Source organism: Bidens hawaiensis, unplaced genomic scaffold (genome assembly GCF_021521415.1).
Source record: "Bidens hawaiensis isolate Kalapana, Puna unplaced genomic scaffold, B.hawaiensis_p1.1 tig00013567_1, whole genome shotgun sequence".
NCBI classification, from domain to species: domain Eukaryota; kingdom Viridiplantae; phylum Streptophyta; class Magnoliopsida; order Asterales; family Asteraceae; genus Bidens; species Bidens hawaiensis.
In genome coordinates, this window is record NW_027492151.1 from 379,655 (window position 1) to 402,434 (window position 22,780).

General features: G+C 36.6%; 3 protein-coding genes across 3 annotated transcripts; 2 read left to right on the forward strand and 1 right to left on the reverse strand.

The window, feature by feature from the left end:
• Positions 1-393: 393 nt before the first annotated feature.
• On the forward strand, positions 394-4,465 carry LOC143544471 (histone acetyltransferase type B catalytic subunit-like). Its single transcript, XM_077036574.1, has 10 exons — positions 394-710; positions 780-821; positions 2,284-2,393; positions 2,476-2,544; positions 2,623-2,661; positions 2,747-2,823; positions 2,927-3,002; positions 3,227-3,302; positions 3,394-3,551; positions 3,664-4,465. The coding sequence occupies exons 1-10, from the start codon at positions 632-634 to the stop codon at positions 4,312-4,314; spliced, it is 1,377 nt and encodes a 458-aa protein (XP_076892689.1). The 5' UTR covers positions 394-631; the 3' UTR covers positions 4,315-4,465.
• Positions 4,466-4,999: 534 nt separating this feature from the next.
• On the reverse strand, positions 5,000-8,000 carry LOC143544460 (uncharacterized). Its single transcript, XM_077036566.1, has 7 exons — positions 7,478-8,000; positions 6,585-6,670; positions 5,894-5,972; positions 5,731-5,790; positions 5,541-5,662; positions 5,275-5,346; positions 5,000-5,177 (listed from the first exon to the last, which is right to left on the reverse strand). The coding sequence occupies exons 1-7, from the start codon at positions 7,862-7,864 to the stop codon at positions 5,075-5,077; spliced, it is 909 nt and encodes a 302-aa protein (XP_076892681.1). The 5' UTR covers positions 7,865-8,000; the 3' UTR covers positions 5,000-5,074.
• Positions 8,001-9,052: 1,052 nt separating this feature from the next.
• LOC143544461 (small ribosomal subunit protein eS30z/eS30y/eS30x) lies at positions 9,053-10,734 on the forward strand. Its single transcript, XM_077036567.1, has 3 exons — positions 9,053-9,161; positions 9,278-9,415; positions 10,503-10,734. The coding sequence occupies exons 1-3, from the start codon at positions 9,158-9,160 to the stop codon at positions 10,547-10,549; spliced, it is 189 nt and encodes a 62-aa protein (XP_076892682.1). The 5' UTR covers positions 9,053-9,157; the 3' UTR covers positions 10,550-10,734.
• The last annotated feature ends 12,046 nt before the right edge of the window (positions 10,735-22,780 follow it).

A 22,780-nucleotide genomic window follows, 5' to 3' on the forward strand; every position in this document is an offset into this window, starting at 1 on the left:
AACCATGTTATCCTTTTATAACATCATAAATCTATAGGCAGCTTCATTCTATAAACGGAACAAACACGCATAGGGGCCCGTATGTTTGTGCTTGTTCTTTTAACTTTAACCAAACACAAACATATAATCAAATAAATTCTTTTGTTCATATTCGCTTATTAAGAAAATGGACATATCCATATTCGTTCGTTTATAATCTAAACGAACAGTTCACGAACGTAAACACACACACATACAAACTTTAACGAACATTGTTGAACGAACAAATATTAATATAATTGATCAAACATAAACACAAGTTAGCATTCATTAACACAAACGAAACGTAAATAAACAAACATAAATAAAAATAACTCAACGAATATTCGTCAACATAAATGTACAAACAAAACGCGTGTTCATGTTTATTCATTTAATCAAATAAACAAAATATAATAATAATAATAATAAGGTTTATCCCTTTACTAAATAAACGAACCTTCCATCGAACAGTTAGTTAACACCCGGTTCGTTTCCACACCTGACTATATAAACCCTCACTACCTCACATACTATCACTCACCTGTCACCACTTCCTTTCCATTTCCCGCGTTTCTAATATCATTTCCCGCGTCTGGTCGTCAAAACCCTAATGGGAACGAAGCACCAGGCATCTTCCGACACCGTCACCGACGCCAAAAAACGCCGGAAAGTCGGATTCGCCAAAGCCGGTAAGTTTAATTAACACTTAATTCCTTCAATTATTATTATAATCTCACTTATTATTATTATTTACGTAGATGAAGGCGTTCAACCTAACGACTGCATCAAAATCTACTTCGGTATGTAGCACTCTCTATAAACTCCTGTTTCAATCTGTTATTATATATAATAATAATTCGGTTTAGCTACTGGTTGAATTTGCGTGTATTGTGTCGAACAATTTATTTGGGCGTTTTTATGTTTGTTTATTATAACGTGTTGGAAGTTAGCTATTATGGCGTAATTGTGTATATCATTTCGAATTGATGTTCTGGACCTAGGGATGTAAACGAGCTGAGCCCGGCTCAGTTAACTTACACATAGCTCAAGCTCGGCTAGTTTCAAGATTTGTTTCTACAGCTTGAGCTCAGTTTGTGATTAGGTTTTCAAGCTCTAGCTCGGCTTGTTTCGAGATTTATTTCTACAGCTTGAGCTCAGTTTGTGATTAGGTTTTCAAGCTCTAGCTCGGCTTGTTTCGAGATTTATTTCTACAGCTTGAGCTCAGTTTGTGATTAGGTTTTTAAGCTCTAGCTTGGTTTGTGAGTAGTTTATCAAGCTTGAGCTCAGTTTGTGATTAGGTTTTCAAGCTCTAGCTCGGGTTGTGAGTAGTTTATCAAGCTTGAGCGGCTTGGGCTCCGTAGTTTACTGTTTATTGATTTTTTTTTGTATATATATAGTTATTTTTATAAATGTATATTTTTCAATTATAACTTTGTATATAACATGATATGTAATTATATATAAATTTATATGTAATAATAGTTATTTAAACATGTATATTAAATAACAGTTATGCAAATAATTGGCTCGTTTCGGTTTGCAAGCCCGTTCGAACTTGATAAGTGAAGCTCGGGGTTGGGCTAGTATGTTAAAGAACTTTTTATTTAAGCTTGACTCTTGAGCTAGTTTAAGCTTAGCTAGATTGAGCTTTTTTCATGCGTCGATCTTGAGTAGCTTGTGAGCGGCTTAGCTCATTTTACACCTCTAGTGCTAGTTAAGTAATTTACTGCTTGGTGAAAGTTATTAGTAATATTGATTTGGGGGTTGCTTTGATGTACTGCAAAAGAGGTTATTCTTGAAGCTGTGGTAATAGTTTTTTGTAGTTGTTGATAAAAGTGTGCTGATTATGAGTTTATGACATTTAAGGGCTAAATTAGATCGAGAACAAGTTAGGAGCAAGAAAATTGATAGTTTGTGGTAATTGTAAAGCTGCCCACTTATTGCAAGCAAACAAGTTATTGAATATCGATAATAGTTTCAAAGCTTCAGGTAACGATTACAATTAAGCGACAGATAAACGGGCAACACGCTGAGCCGCAAGCCCTTTTTGGTTAGCAAAACCGATCCGATATTGCCCGATCCAAACACTCCCTTAAATTTGAAGTTTCTAAACTTGTTCTTCTGCTCACTTGGCTTTAGGTGTCCCCAGTTAAGTAGTTATCATACATATTGTTTTTCGTATTTCAAGTTTTCTTCAACTTTGTATGCTCTTTTTTAGGCTTAATGAAATCTTGTTATTTGGTTTTAATAATTAACTTGCAGTTTCTAAAGAAGATGAAGTTGGCTCTGAAGAATGCTTTGCAATTGAACCTGTTGACCTAAGTAGCTTTTTTGAAGAGGATGGAAAAATATATGGCTACCAAGGGTTAAAGGTTTACTCTCTTTTGAACCCTTTGTATATCCTGCAGATCACTGTCTGGATCAGTAATTAATATTTGAAATAAAATAATGCAGATCACTGTTTGGATCAGCAGTGTTTCATTTCAAGCATATGCTGATATTTCTTTCGTGAGCACATCTGATGTAAGTACATGTGTTTATGATATGCTTTCCAGAATCATAAGTAAGCATGCCTAATATTTTCTACAATCTTCCATGAAGGCTGGGAAAGGAATAACAGATCTTAAATCTTCTCTACAGGTTATCATCAAATACTGTACTTATACTATGTAGTTCATTTTTCCGCAACATTGATATATTGATTGCTGGTTTTTTTTCATTGCAGAATATATTTGCAGATAATCTTGTTGAGACAAAAGATGACTTCCTCAAAACATTCTCTACAGAGACTAATTATGTTAAGTATGCACACATTCATGAAGCTTTAATTGAAATTTAGTTTTTGATTATTGTCATCTGTATTTCTTTGTCAGTTGGTTGATTCTTGATATTTGTCATTTTATAGGTCTATGATCTCATATGGAAAAGTAATTAGCAATGAGTTGAGTGGACCTTTGAAAACTGATTCTTCTGAACTGGAGGTGTGTTTTAGTGTTTTCAAACTATCATATTTACCATAGCTTTTGACTACTAAATTGACTCTGTTTAAAGTATATTTTTGCAAGATGGATTAACTGTATTTATTTTATGTGTAATGTGTTATTTCTAATACAATAATAATATAAGTTATTGAAAGAAACATTTTGGAGGTTGTATTATATATATGTTTTAATTGCAGTGGCTAATCATTCTACATATTTATCAGGTTGTTCAAGTTGAGGGCCCATCAATGGGTCTTCTTTACTGCAGATTGGTACCACTTGTTCTTCTACTTGTTGATGGTAATTTCCAACTGTACTTAAGGTTTTGCATTCTTTTTTATTGATTTCATTTTTATTTATCTAATTTAAATTCGTTACATTTATGCATCAGGTAGCAATCCCATTGATGTTACTGACCCCGATTGGCAAATTTACGTACTAGTGGAGAAGAAAAATTATGAGCAGGATACTCCACAAAAGTTGTTCGGTTTTGCAGCTCTTTATCGGTTTTTCCATTACCCTGACAGCCACAGGTTGAGACTTGGTCAGGTATGTGAATTCACATAAATGGTTAATAATATCAGTGTCGTTTTTAAAAACTATGAATCAAGTAACAATTCATTTTTTTAAACAAACCAATATTTGAATTTATTAATGACAGATATTGGTATTCCCTCCATACCAACGCAAGGGCTACGGGGGTTATCTTCTTCAAGCAATCACCAACAAGGCAGTTGCAGACAACGTCCACGACTTCTCAATCGAGGAGCCACTAGACTCGTTACAGCACGTTAGGGCTTGCATCGACATACCCCGTTTACTAGCTCTACAAGCAATCCAACCTGCATTAACCTCAACCGTAGACCTTCTAAAAGAAGAAAACCTAGCCAAACGAACCCAAATCACCCGTTTCACCCCACCACCCGAAACCATCGAAGAAGTCAGAAAAACCCTTAAAATCAACAAGAAACAGTTTCTGCAGCTGTGGGAGATTTTAATGTACTTAACTCTCGATCCCATTGAGAAGTATGCTGAGAATTTTAGGACTGTTGTTTATGATCGAATTAAGGCGGATGTTATCGGTAAAGATACTGGTGCGAGTGGGAAGCGGGTTGTTGAGGTCCCGACTGAGTTTGACTCTGAGGTGTCGTTTGTGATGTTTAAGACGAGTGGCGGTGGTGACGAATCTAAGGAAGTCGAGGTTGAAGAAAGTGATAAGGTGAAACAAGAGGAACAGTTGCAGAAACTGGTTGATGAAAGGATTGAAGCTATAAAGTTGGTTGCAGAGAAAGTGAGAGTTGCGAGTTCTTGAATATTGTTAGTATTTCAATGAGAATGTTATAAGAATTTTAATAGTTTTGAACCTTTTTAGATGTTTGAGGTGTTTGTAATCTCTATTGAGCTTGCAAGAATTGTGCTTTCAGAATGGTTTTGTTTAATTTTTGTTTATTATCGTTTCATTTGCGGTTGTGCTTTTGCTTCATGAGTTGGCGGGTTGAATTTTGAGCCTGAATCTGAAAGTTGTGTTTATTTTTTGCATTTTGCTCTAAATTTATAAATTACAACAAAATGAGTGTAAATGTATATAAAGCAGGTGCTTTTAAATTATAAAAGTCGATGTCTAGTTTTTTCTTCAAACTTAAATGTGTAAATGAGTGAACGTTTAATAGGTGTTTGTTTGTTCATTTATGCTCATGCATGTTACGTTCGTCAGTCTAGGTTAGTTTAGTTACGTTTATTAATATATTCACGTGAAAAAAATCGACTTTAGTCTTTGGTTAAGTAACTTTTTAGGTCTGATACATTGCGTTTGTTTACGTTCATGAACCGTCTATTTATATTGTTAACGAAGGAACACAAACAGTTGAATTGTGATTGCCTAATCGTTCGGCTAAAGTAAAACGAACGAACACGAACATGCTCCGTTCAGTTTCGTTTGGTTTGTTTACATGCCTATTCAAACTTGGTTGATTGAATGAAGCTCATAAAAAAAAATCATATTTCATTAAGTTATTTTATACTATGACAACACAATGGTGAATACTACATTACATATGAGATGCTATAGATGCCTAGATTCTATGAACACTATAACCTTCATCCTCTGATGTCAAGTTTGGACTCCAGTTTTCATATTCAGATCCACCAAAAACCATCTGTTTGATTCCAACATGACTGTAAACAATACACAAAAAAGTCATTAATAATCGATCACTTAAATAGTTAAATACCGAACCCAAGAACACAAACATAGAAACATTATGAAACATACTCGGAACTTATTTGTGTCATTGCATTTATTAATATGTCCAGCAGCAAAGGCTCACTAGTACCAATATCTACCCTGAAAAAAAGATGAACCGAATTCTCTCATCGTTACTATACAAAATATTTTAAATATAACCGCTCATCAAGAGTCAGCCGAGTCAACGAACGGTTGACTTTTGACCCGTTTGACTGTTTCTTTTTTTAGCTAATGAATGAGTACAAATAAAAAGACAAATAAACGGTTCGTGTTTAGGTTTTCGTATGGATTACCATATGCGTGCTACGTTGTCTTGAATCTCAAGATCACTAATGTTATAAAAAGTAGTCGGTTCGATGTTTGCTCCTAGAATATCATCATAACTTGGTCTCTTATCCGTAGTAGATTGTGATAACTGCAAATATCACATCCTTTAACAAACGTAAAACAGTCAAATCGAAAGGTAAAGGTTTTAGCAATTACTTGCATATTCATAGAATTGCACCCACCAAGACGTCCAATAATATGCCATGAACGAATCGTCTGCAAAGAAAATACATTAATCACCATTTTCCTTGTATGTATACAAACATTTAAGTCATCCAAAATATTTATCTGAATAATTTAGTGGAGTGAACTAACTTACATCACAAATCATCTTGATGTCTTTATCCAACGGAGCATGGTAGAACTCAATCCAAATATACGAGTTGTTGAACTCGAATCTGAAATAAATCAATAATTAACCTCAAGCCATTAATTACCACATAAAAATGTAAAGTATTTTGTTCATTAAAGAGTTCGTCTATTTTCATATCATCTTACACCATATAAACAGGGCCCGAAAGAACTCATTCATTCTTTCAGTTCATGTACACAAATAGCCCTGTAAACGAAATGAACGTTCGGTGAACCGTTTGGAGGGAAGTTCGCTTATTTGATAAAGGAACAAACATCAACAAAATTTTTGTTCGTTTAATTAAGCGAACGAACATGAACATGTGTCCGTTCGTGAACATTCGTTTATTTACATTCGTTTAAACTTCTTAGTTTTACAATTTTTAAAAATAATTAACATGTATTAGACTTCAACTGGTGTTCATTTAAGATTGTTTGTGTGCTTTAGTTTATGTTCATTTATGTTCGTTTGCGTTTGTTCATTTACGTTCGTTTAGAACGTTGAACTGACATAAGCGGACACGAACATGTTCATTTTCTTAACAAACAAACATGAATAAGAAAACATGTTTATTTAATTGTTTGTTTTCGTATTCATGTTCGTCAGTTCGTTTACCGGCCTAAACACAAACAAATTCCAGAAATCCTGTAATCCTTACTTGTTAAAAATCACTTTCATGGGCGTCGCAGAACCCGTTTTCCGCTGAATAATCTTATCTCTCTTGTTCTTCATCCTCTCCTCAATCTGGCATTTCAACAAAAACTTAGCATGCATCCTCATTTAATAAGCAAAGTATTCTTATGAATCTTATCCCACTTAGGGGTGTGCATGAATTAGAAAAGAACGATCCGAAACCAAAAAAACCAAATTTAAACAAAAACCGATGGTTTGGTTTTATGTTATAGAAAAACCGAACTTTCGGTTCGGGTCCGGTTTTATGTGTAACCGAAATAAGCAGACCCGAACATATAAATTTATATTTTAATTTGTAAGTTATTTATAATAGTTTAGTATATAGTTTAACCCAAATATATAATAATCAATCAAATATTCAATAATAACAAAAACAAAAACAAAAAACAAAAAAAAAACAGGCCCATATTTAATATTTTTGGCCATTTTTTTCAGCTCTAATTTTCAAGTACAAATGACAAAACCGAACCCAAACCTATAATCCAAAACAACCTAAAACCGAATGGTTTTCAAAAACTAGAAACCAAGTTGTTGGTTCGGTTTTAGCCAACGATCGAACCGTACCATAGGGCAGCTCACGAGTCGAGCCAGGGTGGTTTCGAGCTCGAGCTCGAAATTTAACAAGGCAACTCAGCTAGGCTCAAGCTCGATTTTGAAGATAAACAAGCCTATGATCGAGCCAACAAGCCGAGTCATGACCCGAGCCAATTTGGCTCGGTAACAAAAATTAGCCAACTCAGCACAGATTGTTTCAAATTTCAAAATTCTTTAGCTAGTTTTATTTTGAGCTTTTATCAAACGAGCCACGAGCACAAGCTGCGAGCTTTTGAAACACTTAATGGCCATAAATTAGCTTACTTTCGACCGCGCTTTAGCCGGATCATCAAGCGAAGTCCCCAAAATCTCAGCAAATTCAGGATCTTTATCATAATTCATTTCTTCATCTCTTGCTTTCGGGTTAAACTCATCTTCCACTTTATCCCAATCAATATCAACCATATCATTATCATCATGCACTTCTTCTTCATCATCTTCTTCAGCTTCCAATTGCTTAATTTGGGTCATCAAGTCTGTTGATTTTGGTACTCTGTTTTCACCAGCTTTAATCAAGATTTTTCTAGGGTTTCGTTTGGAGTGTAGTTTGCTGAAAGTAGAAGTTTTTGGAAATGGGTTTTGGGTGTTTGATTGAGTACATGTTGAGATTAGTGGAAATTGAATTGGGGTTGATTGGAGTGTGGTGTTCATGGTGATGAAATTGAAATTTGGGGGTTTAGGGTTTATGAAACAAGTTTGAAGATAATATTGTAAAATGTAATATTTTAAAAAATTTATGGGAAATGTTGTTTATAGGCTAAAGTACGATTGGAAGTCCCCTTTTGCCTAGTGGTAAAATACATTATTCTGGATATGACTTGGAAATAGTTTTTACCCGTACCTGATCTGTAATTATGACACATTATAGGATTTTTCTCTAGAACCGGTCAAAACTTGACTAGACCCACCTGAAACCCGAAAAACTCCCAGAAAACCCGGAAGTGGTTCCTACCTGACCAGGTTTGGCTTTTGTTGACTATCGATTACGGTTTATGAAAATACATGGTTTGTGGGCCTCTACTAGGAGGCATGGGTTCTCCTATAGTGATCCAAGATCGTTGTGTAGCTCTTGGTGAATTATGGCAATAAAGGATTCGAGCATCGTTAAAAACCAAATGATCTAAAACCGTATGAACCACGTATAATTGGGTATTAAAACCAAGCATCGTTAAAAACCGAATAGAGTATTACGTATTAAAGTAACCGATTTTCGCGTAAGGTAATGCACCAAAATTCCTTACCCAATGCATACTTTACAAGTAGCTTGGCTCATAGCGATATCTATTTTTAAAGCTCGAGTTTGGCTCGTTTCGATATCTAATTTTAAAGCTTGAGCTCGACTCGTTAATAGTGTTTCAAGCTGAGATCGGCTCGTTTGCTAGTTTATATATATATATATATATATATATATATATATATATATATATATATATATATATATATATATATATATATCTAACTATTATTTTACCCGACACAGGGAAGGATGGTAATTTCAGGCGGGGTAAAACCCAAGCGTTGTCGGTCTCAAGTGTTGAGACGGTAAGTCAACACGAATTCGGTTGATTTCAGTTACGTGTGCTATTGTACTGGAACTAAAAAAAATTAAATAAAAAAAAACACTTGAGGTGGACCAATGGGATGGAGTCGGTTAGTAAAACCCGATTGTTGGTAAAACCCAACCGTTATCGATCCCGGTTGTTGAGACGGTCAGTCTACATGAATTCACTTGGCTCATGAGCCGGCTCGACCTGATAAGCGGGCCCGGACTAGATCTCGTTTCATAAAAAGCTTATTTTTAAGCTCGGCCCAAATAAATATAACTTAAATTGCAAGCGGCCCATTATATCAACTTCCCATAAAACCCTAGCTTTAAACTTCAACCATCTCTTCCGTACCTGCTACTCAAACACACAGTAACCACCAGAAGACAACGAATCAAGCATGGGTGAGTTTAATAGCTTTAAATCGTATATTCATATCCAATTGAGCTAATATTCGTTCAATTAACCACTGAATGAACTCTGTTATTAATTGAATTGGATTAAATTGAATTGATTACAGGTAAGGTTCACGGATCGTTGGCTCGTGCCGGTAAGGTCAGAGGCCAAACACCTAAGGTCGCTAAACAGGATAAGAAGAAGCAGCCACGTGGACGTGCTCACAAAAGGATTCAGTATAACCGTCGTTTTGTTACCGCCGGTAACTTATTATTATTATTATTATTATTATTATTGTAGTAAAGTTAATTATGTGAGAAATGAATTTGATAATTTTTATAGTTAGTTTGTTTAAGTTTTAATAATAATCCAACATGTAAACTCTATGCTCCACGGGTAATTACTATGTGTGTAAAAGAGCTGAGCTGCTCGTTAGCTTGAGCTCGGATTAGTAAAAAACTTGAATTTTTTAAACAAGCTGAGTTTTTTCGAAAAGCTCGTTTAGGCTCGTCGCGCCTTTTGTATATTCAAGTTTTACCTTTTTAATGCATTCGACGAACTCAATTGGAATCAGGCTCATGTAAGGTTTTTATTTTTTTTTAAATTGATTTAAAAATATGTGTGTAGAAAAGGCGAGCTTTAGCTTGAAAAAAACAACTCACATCGAGCTCTAAGCATTAGAAAAGGTGCTCGAACCAAGCTGAGCTGGAGCTCGAGCTCTGGTAAGCCAAAACGAGCTTGACTCTAGTCGCGTGGCGTCAATGGCGAAGTTTGGACGAAGATGTCGAGGGGGGCGGATGGAAATACACATTAAAAAATCCGTAAACGGAGGGGGCCGGGATCAAGTTTTCGGTTGGAAACGGGTAAATTTACACTATATATAAAAAAATGTCAGACGAAAACGGGTAAATTTACACTACCGTGCAAAAAACCGGAGAGGGCCGGGTCCACCCCTGGTCCCACCCAACTATCCTTCGCCATTGTGTGGCGTGGCTCGGCTTGGATTTTTTACACCCTTGATAATTACACCACAAATCCCCGATGAGTACCTTGCCTGGTATTACCAAAAACTGATATTTGTGTCGGTTAGGATTATGGTTCTTTGGGGGAGGGGTGTTGGGATTCGGTTCGTTTCGGTATGTTTAAAAACCAAAATGTGATCCTTTCTACCCCAAAAGTTTAATGTTTGGTTCTGGCCCGACCAAATTCGAAAAGACCATGACTGGCCCGCTCTATACTGGTCTGGTCTTTGGTTTTGTTTATTTTGGGTTCATAATTGGTCCTGTTCGGTTTCAACTCATAGCACACTATGTGGAATTTGTGTTTGATAATTACTTGTGTTTTTGCAGTTGTTGGATTTGGAAAGAAGAGGGGACCGAACTCATCGGAGAAGTAAGCTGAAGGAATGTCTTTTGTAAGCTTAGTTTGATGAAACTGTTTTTGCATATCTTTCAATTTATTTAAATACTTTTGTTACTTTCATCAGAATATTTTCGAGTTTAATATGTAATATTTACTGCTTTTGGTGTTGGTTCGTGAGTTCGAGATTGATAAAGTTATGCACAATCATGCATTTGTTTATGTTAAAAGATATATACTTGAATCTAAAAAGTCAAATGAGTTTGTATGTCATGTGAGTGGGGAGGCTGTAAATTGTGAGTTGTAAACTGTTTATTAGACTACTCCCATTCACAATCTCAGAATCTCAATTCTACATTATAAAATTAATTTCTCTCTCTTCAATCTACAAAATTTAACCCACTCCAATCTTTTACTCCTATTAACAACCCAATATCATCCTTTTTTTATTAAATAAATTCAATTTATAATTAGTTTTGATTAACTATATAAATATAATTAAGTAATTAGATTTTTTTAAAAAGTCAAAGATAATAAGTTATAAAACAAAAACCAAAATATATATATAAATAATTGTTATGAATTAAAAATAAATAATAAAATGTGGGATATGTGGGATAAACAAAATCTAAGCATCCAGTAACATGGTGACACGTGGAAACAAAGATAATGTTTGGATATCTAGTTGATAATGCCAGATAATGTTATCTAAATAAAATCCAAGCAATTAGTAAAACCGTGACATGTGGTAACGAAGATAATGTTAATATTTAATTTGTATTAAAAATGCAAATTTTGAAATGAACTCCGTTTTTAATAAAATTTATACCGGAATGTTCGCAAAAAAAAACTAAACAAGATTGTGTTTTTAAATTTTCTTAAAATTTTAAATATTATAAGTTATTTAAGAAAAATCAAATTATAATTAAAATTAATTATGTTAAGAGAAAAATCAAAAAAAAAATAAAAACCAACCAACCCAAGTGTGACACTTGGATTCCATTATCTTCAAACATGGTTGCAATCTTGATCGTGGTTGCAATCTTCTCATGGCTTTTTAAATTTTTTTTTTGTCCGATCTTGTAGGCATTGGATCACCAATGGGCATAGTCTTAGGTTGCAAATGGATTACATTTAGAAGGTTAGAAACATCAGTTAAGGTCGTAAACTAGCTCGTTTATCTAAAGATAGCTTAAGCTTCGCTTTAATTATTGTGCTCAGGCTCAGTAAAAAAAATTGCAGGCATGCTGAGCCTCATGATGCCTGCTTTATTATTAATTTTTTTCATATATAATTTTTGTTATAATTTATCTATAATAATTATAAACTTGGTAGTCTAATTTAGGCTCGTGAGCTTGATCTAGCTTTCTAAGCAAAGTTAGCAACGACTTTATTTTTGACTTTGCGTTTTGATGATCCTCAAGTCATCGTATATGTACGATCATTGGATGTTATGAGTGCTGTGTGTTCTTTCTAGTGCAACTCATCTTTCACAATGTTCCAGCCATGTTTGTATACAAACAAAAAAAAAGTTGATCTTCATGGTACATCTAACAAGCATGACTCGTCTATTGGTCATCAAACCAACCACTTCGTCTTTGTCCCCACATGAAATGCGTATAGACCCGCTTCCATAGAAGTCATCAGGCCAACCGCTGCATCGTTGATATGTGTCGCTATGCCATTGCTAGCAATTCGACGTCGGCTAAAGTTCACACTTAGGACTATTCCAAATGAAAAAAACTGCGTTTCCCCAAAAAAAGTTTTCGATAAAGGGTATCCTAGTTCAGAACTATACTATCTGATACATAAAAGGAACAAAAAAAAAAAAGAATTTGGGTACTTTTTGGGTATAACTCCACCCCTGGTGGGGGTAGAGATATACGAGCTTCAACAAGGTTAGTGAATGGCTGAGCAATATTTAGAATCGACAGAACCCGAGATTTAGAGATCATGAGAAACTTGGATAGTTGAGAAATTGTGGTTTTACGAGTTCATGGTTACGTTGGTTTTAGTTAGCTACTACATAAATTTTTTTTGTAGCTAGCTACATAAATTTACGAGTTCATTTAAATTTAATTACATCCAAAATAATAATTGACCGAGTGAATGGCTTTTTTATGGTTTCATGTGACGAGTGGTGATGCATGCCCGTTCTTACTTGATGAAACGATTTGTCTAGTTAGCTTCGTTAGTTAAACGAGACCTTAACAGACGAATACAATTATATATTTCGAAATGTAAACAAAGCTAGAAAAACAAAAACAAAAACATAACAATAGTAAAAAGTAATATCTTTACATTACCAAAGAATTGGGTTTTAATTAAAATGCCAAAACAAACCCAGAAAATTGTCAACCAGATGATAAATAACCAGAAATAATAAGTACGAATAAATCATCAATCCTCATAAGCAAATAACCCCAAAATAAAAATCTAGTGAATGATGTAAGTCAAAGCCAAAGCGACTAGCATCAACACATATGCTACTCCTTGATCAATAGCTGCTCCTACAAATCACAAAAACAGAACATCAAATTCAATCGTCAATCCCGAACCGAAACAAAAGCTGAGGGCCGTATCTAGAGATTGTCATTTATTTATTTATTTTTAATTAACTTTAAGAATTTAATAAATACTTAACTTAAATACTATAAAAACAATTATTCTTATTTTTTTATACTTAAATAGTTTAAACTGAAATAACTGAAACCGAACCGACCCATAAATCCAAAACAGGACTAGGTTTAAAAAAAATACAAAATTCATTGTTTTGGTCTTAGGTTCAGTTTTAACCCAAAACCAGCCCAAAAATCGAACAGAAACCGAATCAATTTGTAACCAATTGTGTAGAAACCGGTTTGGAACCAATTGAAACCATAGGTAAAGGTATCATCAAAAATTCCAAAACAAAAACATTTGAAAAATCAAGTACCCATACCGATTGTGTTCAATCAATACCGGTATAGTATCAATTCAGTACTAGTGTAAGCCATATACTATAGCAAACACATTACCGATTTTTTTTATTCGGTACCGGTTCCATTGAAAATACCAAAACAGAAAACATGAAAAACAGAGTACCCGTTACCGATTGTGTTCAGTCGGTACGGTATTTAGTAAAAAAATATATGTAAAGACATAAGGTAAATAATAATATTACCATCATTAGAAGGAGCAGGAGCAGCAGCAGGACCTTGAGCATTAATGGATGGAAGAAGAAGTGACATCACAAGAACAAAAACAACCATCATAAAACACATTGTAACATGCTCCATGTTTGACTGATCAAATGAATAATTCAAAACAAAACTGTTTTGTCGTTGAATTCTGTTTTTTTTTTCAGATCCCCGTGTGTTTTTGCATATTCATGGGTTGTTTATATAGGATGGCAGAGAATCTTTAGGTTATGGCACAAAGATATTATTATTATTATTACTTAAGGATTTGATTTTTCTTAGGTGGAAAGAAATGTTCAATATGGACGTTATTTGATATGATTTTTACCTTAATTTTGTAGACTCAACAAAATAATTGAAATATTTAATCAAATCAGTAAGTTATTTTTTTACTATACATATTTAGCTCAATGATATCTTGTACCGTAATAGGTTCTTTTTTTTTTCCTTTTTTCAGAGACTAAGGGTGCAAATCAGTTAAGTGATACATGTTTTAAAAAGCATAACAAAGTGAAAAAACTATATAAAAAATGTTTTTTTTACTAATAAAGGGAAAAATAACATGATAAACATTCAACTTTTAGTAAATGTTTAATGCTAACTTTTTTTTTTATATAATTTTTTTCTTTAAACCAATTGATCTAAATAGTATATACACGAATCATAATTATTGTTTATTGATTGTTATTTATATTTTTGTTTAGCTTGAGTATGAAATATTTATTGATTGTTATTTATATTTTTGTTTAGCTTGAGTATGAAATATTAATAAAAAACAAAAATGTATTAAATATTAAAAATTTAATAAATGAACAATTTAAGTAAAATAAAAAACATTTAAATACGAAAATTGGTTATTAAATTATAAAGTCCTAAAAATATTTCAAAACATTAGAATATATGACTAAGGAAAAGTTGACTAATCTACGTGCAAGAGATTTTTAGTAACTATTCTTTGAATATTATTCTTAACTATGGTATATAAAAAAATTATATAATCGACTACCAAACTTTAGGAAACCAAATAACTAATGTTTATAACAAAATATAAGGCAAATCGTGTAATTAACAAACTCTTAGCTAAAATTAAAAAATACAACAAATGTTTACCATTTTTATGTACACATAGAATATTTTAGAGTATCTATTTTTTTCTTGGCACGTCTATATTAATCGTGTGTCTGATTTAATTTTAGAAAATGTGACAATGTTTTCAAGATACAAGATTTATGAATATATATGTAACTTGTTTGAATGGGAATGATAGTGAACGTTGATGAAGGACACAGGACACGTGTACGGTGAGGAATGGATGGATGTAGTGGGTTGCAGGTAGGGTTTAGCTGTGATATACAGGAAAGAAATAAGAATCTTTGGCACATGGGTGATTTGGCCGTTGGTGTCATTTCTCTTTCTTATTATTTCTTTTGAATTTCAAACTATTTTTGGTTGTCACCATCATTATGTTTTTGTTATTTTAAGGTACATTTTTTTTCTTACTTTTAATTATAATAAAATCTTGTAAGTTTCAATGTAATTAGATGTAATATCTATATTTTTAAATAAAATTCACTTGAAGTTCTTATTTTCAATGTACTCTAAATTAAACATTCAAACTAAACTATGTTTTCTTGGACAATAAAGATCATCCTTGAGTCTGAAATACCGGATTGTGATGACCTAGTCTACTAATTCAGGAAGAACCTTGTAATTGGGCAAACCTTATGGCTTAACCAGTAGCAAACCGCATCAGGCGGATCTCAAAACCTACAACATCCCATGATGAAATCGAAGATGATGGCCGGAACTGATGGAGTGGCCGGGAATGATGACCGATAATGGTGGAGTGAAGGGAGATGATGACTGAAAATGGTGGAGTGGTCGAAGATGATGACCAAAATATTATTAGAATTCAACAAATACTTTCGTTAAACATTAAGTTAAAATATTCTAATAAAACATTAATTTAAAACACCAACTAGAAATACTAGGTGGGTTGGCAAATGCTATATGTGTTAAGCATGAGCCAAGTGGAATGTAGCAGGATTCGAACCATGCATGTGATAAGAATTTTACAAGAACGTGTTTATATGGTCCCGATTTTATTCCAATAAGTGTATGGCACGCCACTTGTTAGGGAGAAAAATCATTGTTCTGTTATATGCTTCGAACTCGGTAATATGGGTTGTAAGCCTTCGAAGTCCCCGACAACTAGTTGCACTAAAGTTATTCTAAAAGAAAACGAAAAATTAAATTGACGAATACTACCAATACATATAAATGAAAGGATTCAATTATGTAGAAGAGACTTTGGGTTGAAGATGCTAGTATAACCAATAGATTGTAACATGCCAAACAACATTATGTTTGTTTTGTGTTAAACGTGGGATTAAACATGTGAATTGTGTGATTGGGAATCCATTGATTTGTAATAATTACAATTCATTTTCAAATGATTAGACCATGCAAGATACCCAATAATTTTGTTCAATCATATTAAAGCATGTTCACTTGCATTTTCATTTTATTATAATGTGTATTTAAATAGACTTGAATATAACATACCGCCGAATAACTGTAGCTTTGTTTTTAGTAGGATCATATTTGTTATTCAAAATGAGATTGTGACGCAACTTGTTACCCGCTTATCTACATCTCTATTATAGTTGGATTCTTTTCTGAAATTATATTTCAAAAATACTAATCATAAATTGTTACTTATATCTTCAATGGATGATGTGATGGGTGTACATGTCTATATGTAAGAATACCAAGGATTTTTTTTTTTATTTCTATTTCTAGTAATTGTTATGTGGGGTGGTTCCTCTTTTGGATGTATACTATGTAATGGTGTCATAGGCGTATACAATGCACACCATATATATGCAAGGTCATATGGGATATGTAAGGTGTGTTATCATATGCTTGAAGTACATAATACCCCATTAAATTGGTAAAGTGATTAGGCAACTTAATTTGCATAATTTTATGTAAGCAATGAGTTATATCTTATAGACAACATTCATTAAGAAAACACTAGCAACTCCTTAATTAAAGTTGTCCTCAATTTAAACTTCGTAGAAAAATTAATGCCGATGATCTGTATCCATGAAATATATATGTTGCATACAAAGGTAAATGCTAACAAGAAACTTTAGTGGTGTTTGTACTTATGCTAACATTGGATGATGTAGATAACATCAAATCAAGCCAAGTATCTCTAGCCTAAAAATAATTTGTTTGGTAAACGAGCTTGTGCAGGCTCGCTAGCCTAAACAAGTCTTTTATTTACATAACTTTTATTATATATATATATATATATATATATATATGAAAGTAATAATATAAAAACAAGCTGGGTGTGAGCTCTTTTAAGTTACACAAACCGAGCTCGAGCTTAGGCTCACTGGTCTATATATACCTATTAACTAGGAAATTAAATCAATAGATTCACTATGCAGTTCGGAAATTAACAATAAGCACAGAAATCACATATACAGCCAAATAGATTCAAAAAAAATAAAACAACTACTTTAATTTATTTCATATATATTAACTGATAAAATTTATATCAGTAAAATTAACTAATTCCATTGTCGTCCAGCGGTTATGATATCTGGCTTTCTCCCAGGAGACCCGGGTTCGATTCCCGGCAATAGAAATTTTTTTATTTATTCTTTCAATCTTTTTCCAAATCGTTTGGTTCGGTAATTAGTATCTTGCACCATGTTCTTTAATTTATCATCATTGGATACATGGTGTTTGCTATCCAAGCTTGAGTCAGGTTCTGCTTGGACTCGAGCATGGAAAATGGAAATATACACGGTAGTTTGGCTCTTCTTGGAATCATCTCCGATCTGAACACTTGAGCTGAATCGGATCGAAAACTATAGGAGCCTTTTTCATATTATTTCAATTGAGTTTAAGCCACTATCTTTCTTTGAACAGCGTATGTTACGACTAATGTAATTTGTTGCAGTATTATGACGCTAACACTCTGCCTAACTTGCATTAATTTAGAGGTTCAAACCATAAAAAAAGTTACAACGTTGGATATCTCTATTAATAGAAATTACTATGAACAAATAGCGAAGAGCCATCTTCTAGTTCCGACAACGTATGTGCAATCTTTTTAACACCTAAAACATCTTAATGGTGGGCTTTGATGTCACCAAAATTTATTTTCATCGTGAAATACGAGTTACCATTATTCACCTTTCCGGCCTACAATCGTCTTCTATAAATATATATCTTAAACCAAAACACATAAACACAATTATATTGATATTGCAAGTAGACATGCCCACATTAACCTTTCATGCAAAATGATAGTTAAACATCATAAGCATGGAAACACACGCATAGTATAGGAACAAAGGAATAAGAACAAATTTATTTTTATGTGTTCGTGCTTGTTCAGATATATTCATGTGGTTTTGTCGTAGTTGTATATTGTAGGGGTATGGTACTAAACCCGGTTTTACGACCCTAAATTTATTATGTTTGGCTTATTTTATTATATGGACTAATACAATGTTATTGGGCTGAGGGGGTTTTGTGGAGGTAACCCTAACTGGGCTAGGCCCATTAGGGTATCATGATGGTGGCCATGAGGCTCCCTATATAAGGAGGTCTCCACCTCCTTATCAAGAGTTGGTTGTTCTCAATAAGAGCCACCACCATAACCATTTTTGTGTCTGTAAACAAGAGATCCTTGAGATTTCTTAGCAGTCACCTCCACACCCCCAAAAACCATTGCAAATCTTAAGCTACCGGAGAAGAAGATCGAGTCGTGGTTCGTTCATCTCAAAGACCGGGGAACATCGTCATGGATCAGGTCAGATTCATTTCATGTTTCTACATTGGCGCCATCCGTGGGACGGCAACGAGCTACCCTTCGATTTTCGTCTCGGTTCTCGGATCTGTTCATCCATTATTCAGATCTGTTAATCCATTTTCTCCCAAGAAAAATCCAGATCTGGAAGTTTACAGGAAGATGCTTCAAGATTTGTTCTATTAAAGCTCAAAAAGATCCATAGATCTAAAAGATGCTACCAGATCTGTGTTTCTGGAGTGACGCGGATCTGCGTTCACACGCAATGGGTGCCGGATCTAGATCTGATTTTTCAGTGTTCAATGCTGGAATAAGTTCTAGATCTGTGGCCACAAAGCAAAAAATTGGGAGCAAAAAGGAATGCATAGAAGAATAATAGGCTGTGTACATCGGTGCTCCTCCATCACCACTAGAGCAACTAAAGTTGACAGTCGGAAAAACTCCGCCACCGCGGAAACCACCATGTGGGTTTTGCGCGAAAGACTGCCACCATGTGGGTTTTGCGCAGAAGACTGCCACCATGCATGCTCGCCAGCGGGTCACCATTCCGCCGACATGCGTGAGCACCCGCGAAAACCACCGCGGAAACCACCATGTGGGTTTTGCGCAAAAGACTGCCACCGTGCAAGTTCGCCAGCGGGTCACCATTCCGCCGCCATGCACGCGCGCCCGCGGATCCTCACTCCGCAGCCATACATGCGCGCCCGCGGAAACCACCATGTGAGTTCGAAAGACGACTCCATGCTCTTGGTTTTACGTAGAAGACTCCAACGCCATGCATGTGCGCGCAACCCTCTACCATGCTTGTGCGCAACTCGCCGCCATGCATGCGCACGCAACTCTCCGCCATGCATGCGCGCCCGCGAGTCACCACTCCGCCGCCGTGCATGCGCACTGCCAAGGATCAAGCTTCGCCACCATGCATGCACGCCCGCGAGTCACGACTCCGCCGACATGCATGTGCGAGCCTGATTTTGATTTTTGCATAAATGTTTCACACTTCCCTTTATTAATTTGAGCAATATGACAACATTATATTGATATCAAACTAAAAATAAAACGAAGTAAAACATACATGCGCGAGCTTCAAGCTCAGACGCGTTGACGAGTTTTAACTCTAAAACGTCAGGGCCTTAGCCCAATAATATGAGCCTTAGCCCAAATTACTCATAGCATCCATCCCACGTATTGCGCAGCTGGACCATAAAATACCTAAGCACAACTAAGGCAAAGCACATGCCAAAGCATAGTTGTTGAGGTTTCAGGTCGGGGCCGCGCATGGGATTATAATGGATATAGGCAGAGTAACACATACTGACACGTAAAGGCTAAAAAACTCATTCATAATTCCCTATAATAAATGCACGAAAACGTCGCGCAAAAGAGGAATAATGAAATGCCAAGGCACGTGTCAGCATATTCAAAATATCGCAAAATAACTTGAAATATGACAACTGTTAAGGAGTAAGTAAAAATAATTTCCTTACAACCTTGTTCAAATTTCAATGTGTAAGCATACCTTATATTCAAAAAGCACACGCATGCGCCATCACGCATGTGCCACCGCGGTTCGATACACCGCCATCACGCATGCGCCACCGCGGTTCGATACACCGCCATCACGCATGCGCCACCGCGGTTCGATACACCGCCATCACGCATGCGCCACCGCGGTTCGATACACCGCCATCACGCATGCGCCACCATGGTTCGATACACCGCCATCACGCATGCGCCACCATGGTTCGATACACCGCCATCACGCATGCGCCACCGCGGTTCGATATACCAACATCACGCATGCGCCACCATGGTTCGATATACCGCCATCATGCATGCGCCACCATGGTTCGATGTACCGCCAGCACGCATGCGCCACTGCGATTCAATATATCGCCACCACGCATGCGCCACCGCGGTTCAGTACATCGCCACCACGCATGCGCCACCGCGGTTCAGTACATCGCCATGAAGCAGCAGCGCGTCGCCGCGGATCACGATGCACCGTCACGGGTCAATACTCCGCCACCATACATGCGCACAGTCGCGGATTAACATTCCGTCAACATTCATTCGCGCCACGACAAGTGAACCTCGCCACCGCGTAAGGTCATTGCGACACCACGCGTACACGCCACCGCAGATAACCATCTGGCCGCCATGGTGCATCCCACCATGCATGAGTGCCACCGCTAAAAAGCAGCAGCGCGCCATCACACATGCGCGCTGGCGCCGAGCACCGCATCACCGCGATCCAACACCAACCAACCACGTGCATTGACGATTCGTTTTTAACCAAAGGGATGGAATTTCGCGCAACGCGCGTACAAGAAAAGAGAGAAAAAACAAGCCCTATTGAAAAAGCAAACTATTAAGTCTAATATCTATCTTACCTCGCTCGCGCGAGACAAGACACACATTAGACTGGGGGGACTTGAAGGGGTATGCACCCGCCTTAACATCGAGCGGGGTGGGTCAACCCACAAGATATAGACGAGGCTTAAAATCAGGATGTCATGAAGACACAGCCAAAACCTATGCGCGTCGCGCATATCACATATGCTCACGCATCACATATGCTCGCGCATATCACATATGCTCGCGCATATCACATATGCTCACGCATCACATATGCTCACGCATCACATATGCTCACGCATATCACATCTGCGCATGGCGCATATCACATGCTCACGCATATCACATCTGCGCGTGAGAATAAAGAGAAGACCTTGCGCAGGCCGCGCGCAAGCGACACAACAAATGAGAATAGTCTAATCCAAATCAGGATAAGGACAACCATGATTGTGCTCATCAGACAACCTTCCAGAAGGTATCTTTTAAGGAATAAAGAATATGCTGATGTTGACAGCTGCCAATGAAGGGTGGACAACTCAGCAATGCCCATGTGCCACCACGTGATGGCACATGGGTCAGGTGAAATACCTTGGTCAGAGAATAATCAATGAAAAAGCACCAGGTGTCCTAAATACACGTGGCACGAAGCAATAGGAGGAGGCCAAAAAGGCCCTAATTGGGTCTGTGCCCAATCATTGGAAACCCTAATACTATAAATAACACACCACCTCCACAGGTGGAGACAGGCAGGAAAATATATCACCGTCATCATGCTTGCGGATCACCACTACGCAATCACGTCACAAAAGAACACTGCGCCACATGCGTGGGCGCCGTCGCTTAACAACACCGCGTCATTATGAAGACCACCATGCTTCTGTAATCCGTTCACGGCGTGTCAACCGCTTTCTCATGCGTGTAGGCGGACAAAAACAGGCACGGCGTAATAACACACGCCACCACGGATCACATACAAACTAGCATACCAACAGCGCCATTGTAGCGCAACAGCGCCACTATAGCAAGGTGGAATACAAGCCACGTTGCATGCGCGCTACCGCGGATCAACATTCTGCCACCGCAGTCGCAGATCAACCCTTCGCCATTCACGCGCGCTCAACCCTCCGCCATGCACGCGCGCTCAACCCTCCGCCATGCACGCGCGCTCAACCCTCCGCCATGCACGCGCGCTCAACTTTCAGCCGATATGCATGCGCGCCCGCGGATCACCACTCCGCATGCTTCATTATTTTTATAGCTCGTAAGCCGCAACTCGCGCATGCTTCATTATTTTTGTAGCTCGTAAGCCGCAATTCGCGCATGCTTCATTATTTTTATAGCTCGTAAGTCGCCTCGCGCGCAAGCATTATTATTTTTATAGCTCGTAAGCTGCCTCGCGCGCAAGTTACATTACATTATTATCGAGACGCGCACTTTATCTTTTATCAGGCCCCGCGCCACTATTGTTATGATGCATGCTATATCTTATTCATGCCAGTGCACCATCATTATCATAAGGATCACAACATGTCACCATCATGGAGAAAACCTCTCAAAACTCAAAGACAATAAAGACAAGGCCGAAGAAAAGGGAAAAAACCGCCTCATGTCCTAACACACCTTATAAAGTCCAACGCTCCACCTAAACGCTTGCACGCCTAGGAGCAACACTGGACTTGGGGGGCTTGTAGGGGTATGGTACTAAACCCGGTTTTACGACCCTAAATTTATTATGTTTGGCTTATTTTATTATATGGACTAATACAATGTTATTGGGCTGAGGGGGTTTTGTGGAGGTAACCCTAACTGGGCTAGGCCCATTAGGGTATCATGATGGTGGCCATGAGGCTCCCTATATAAGGAGGTCTCCACCTCCTTATCAAGAGTTGGTTGTTCT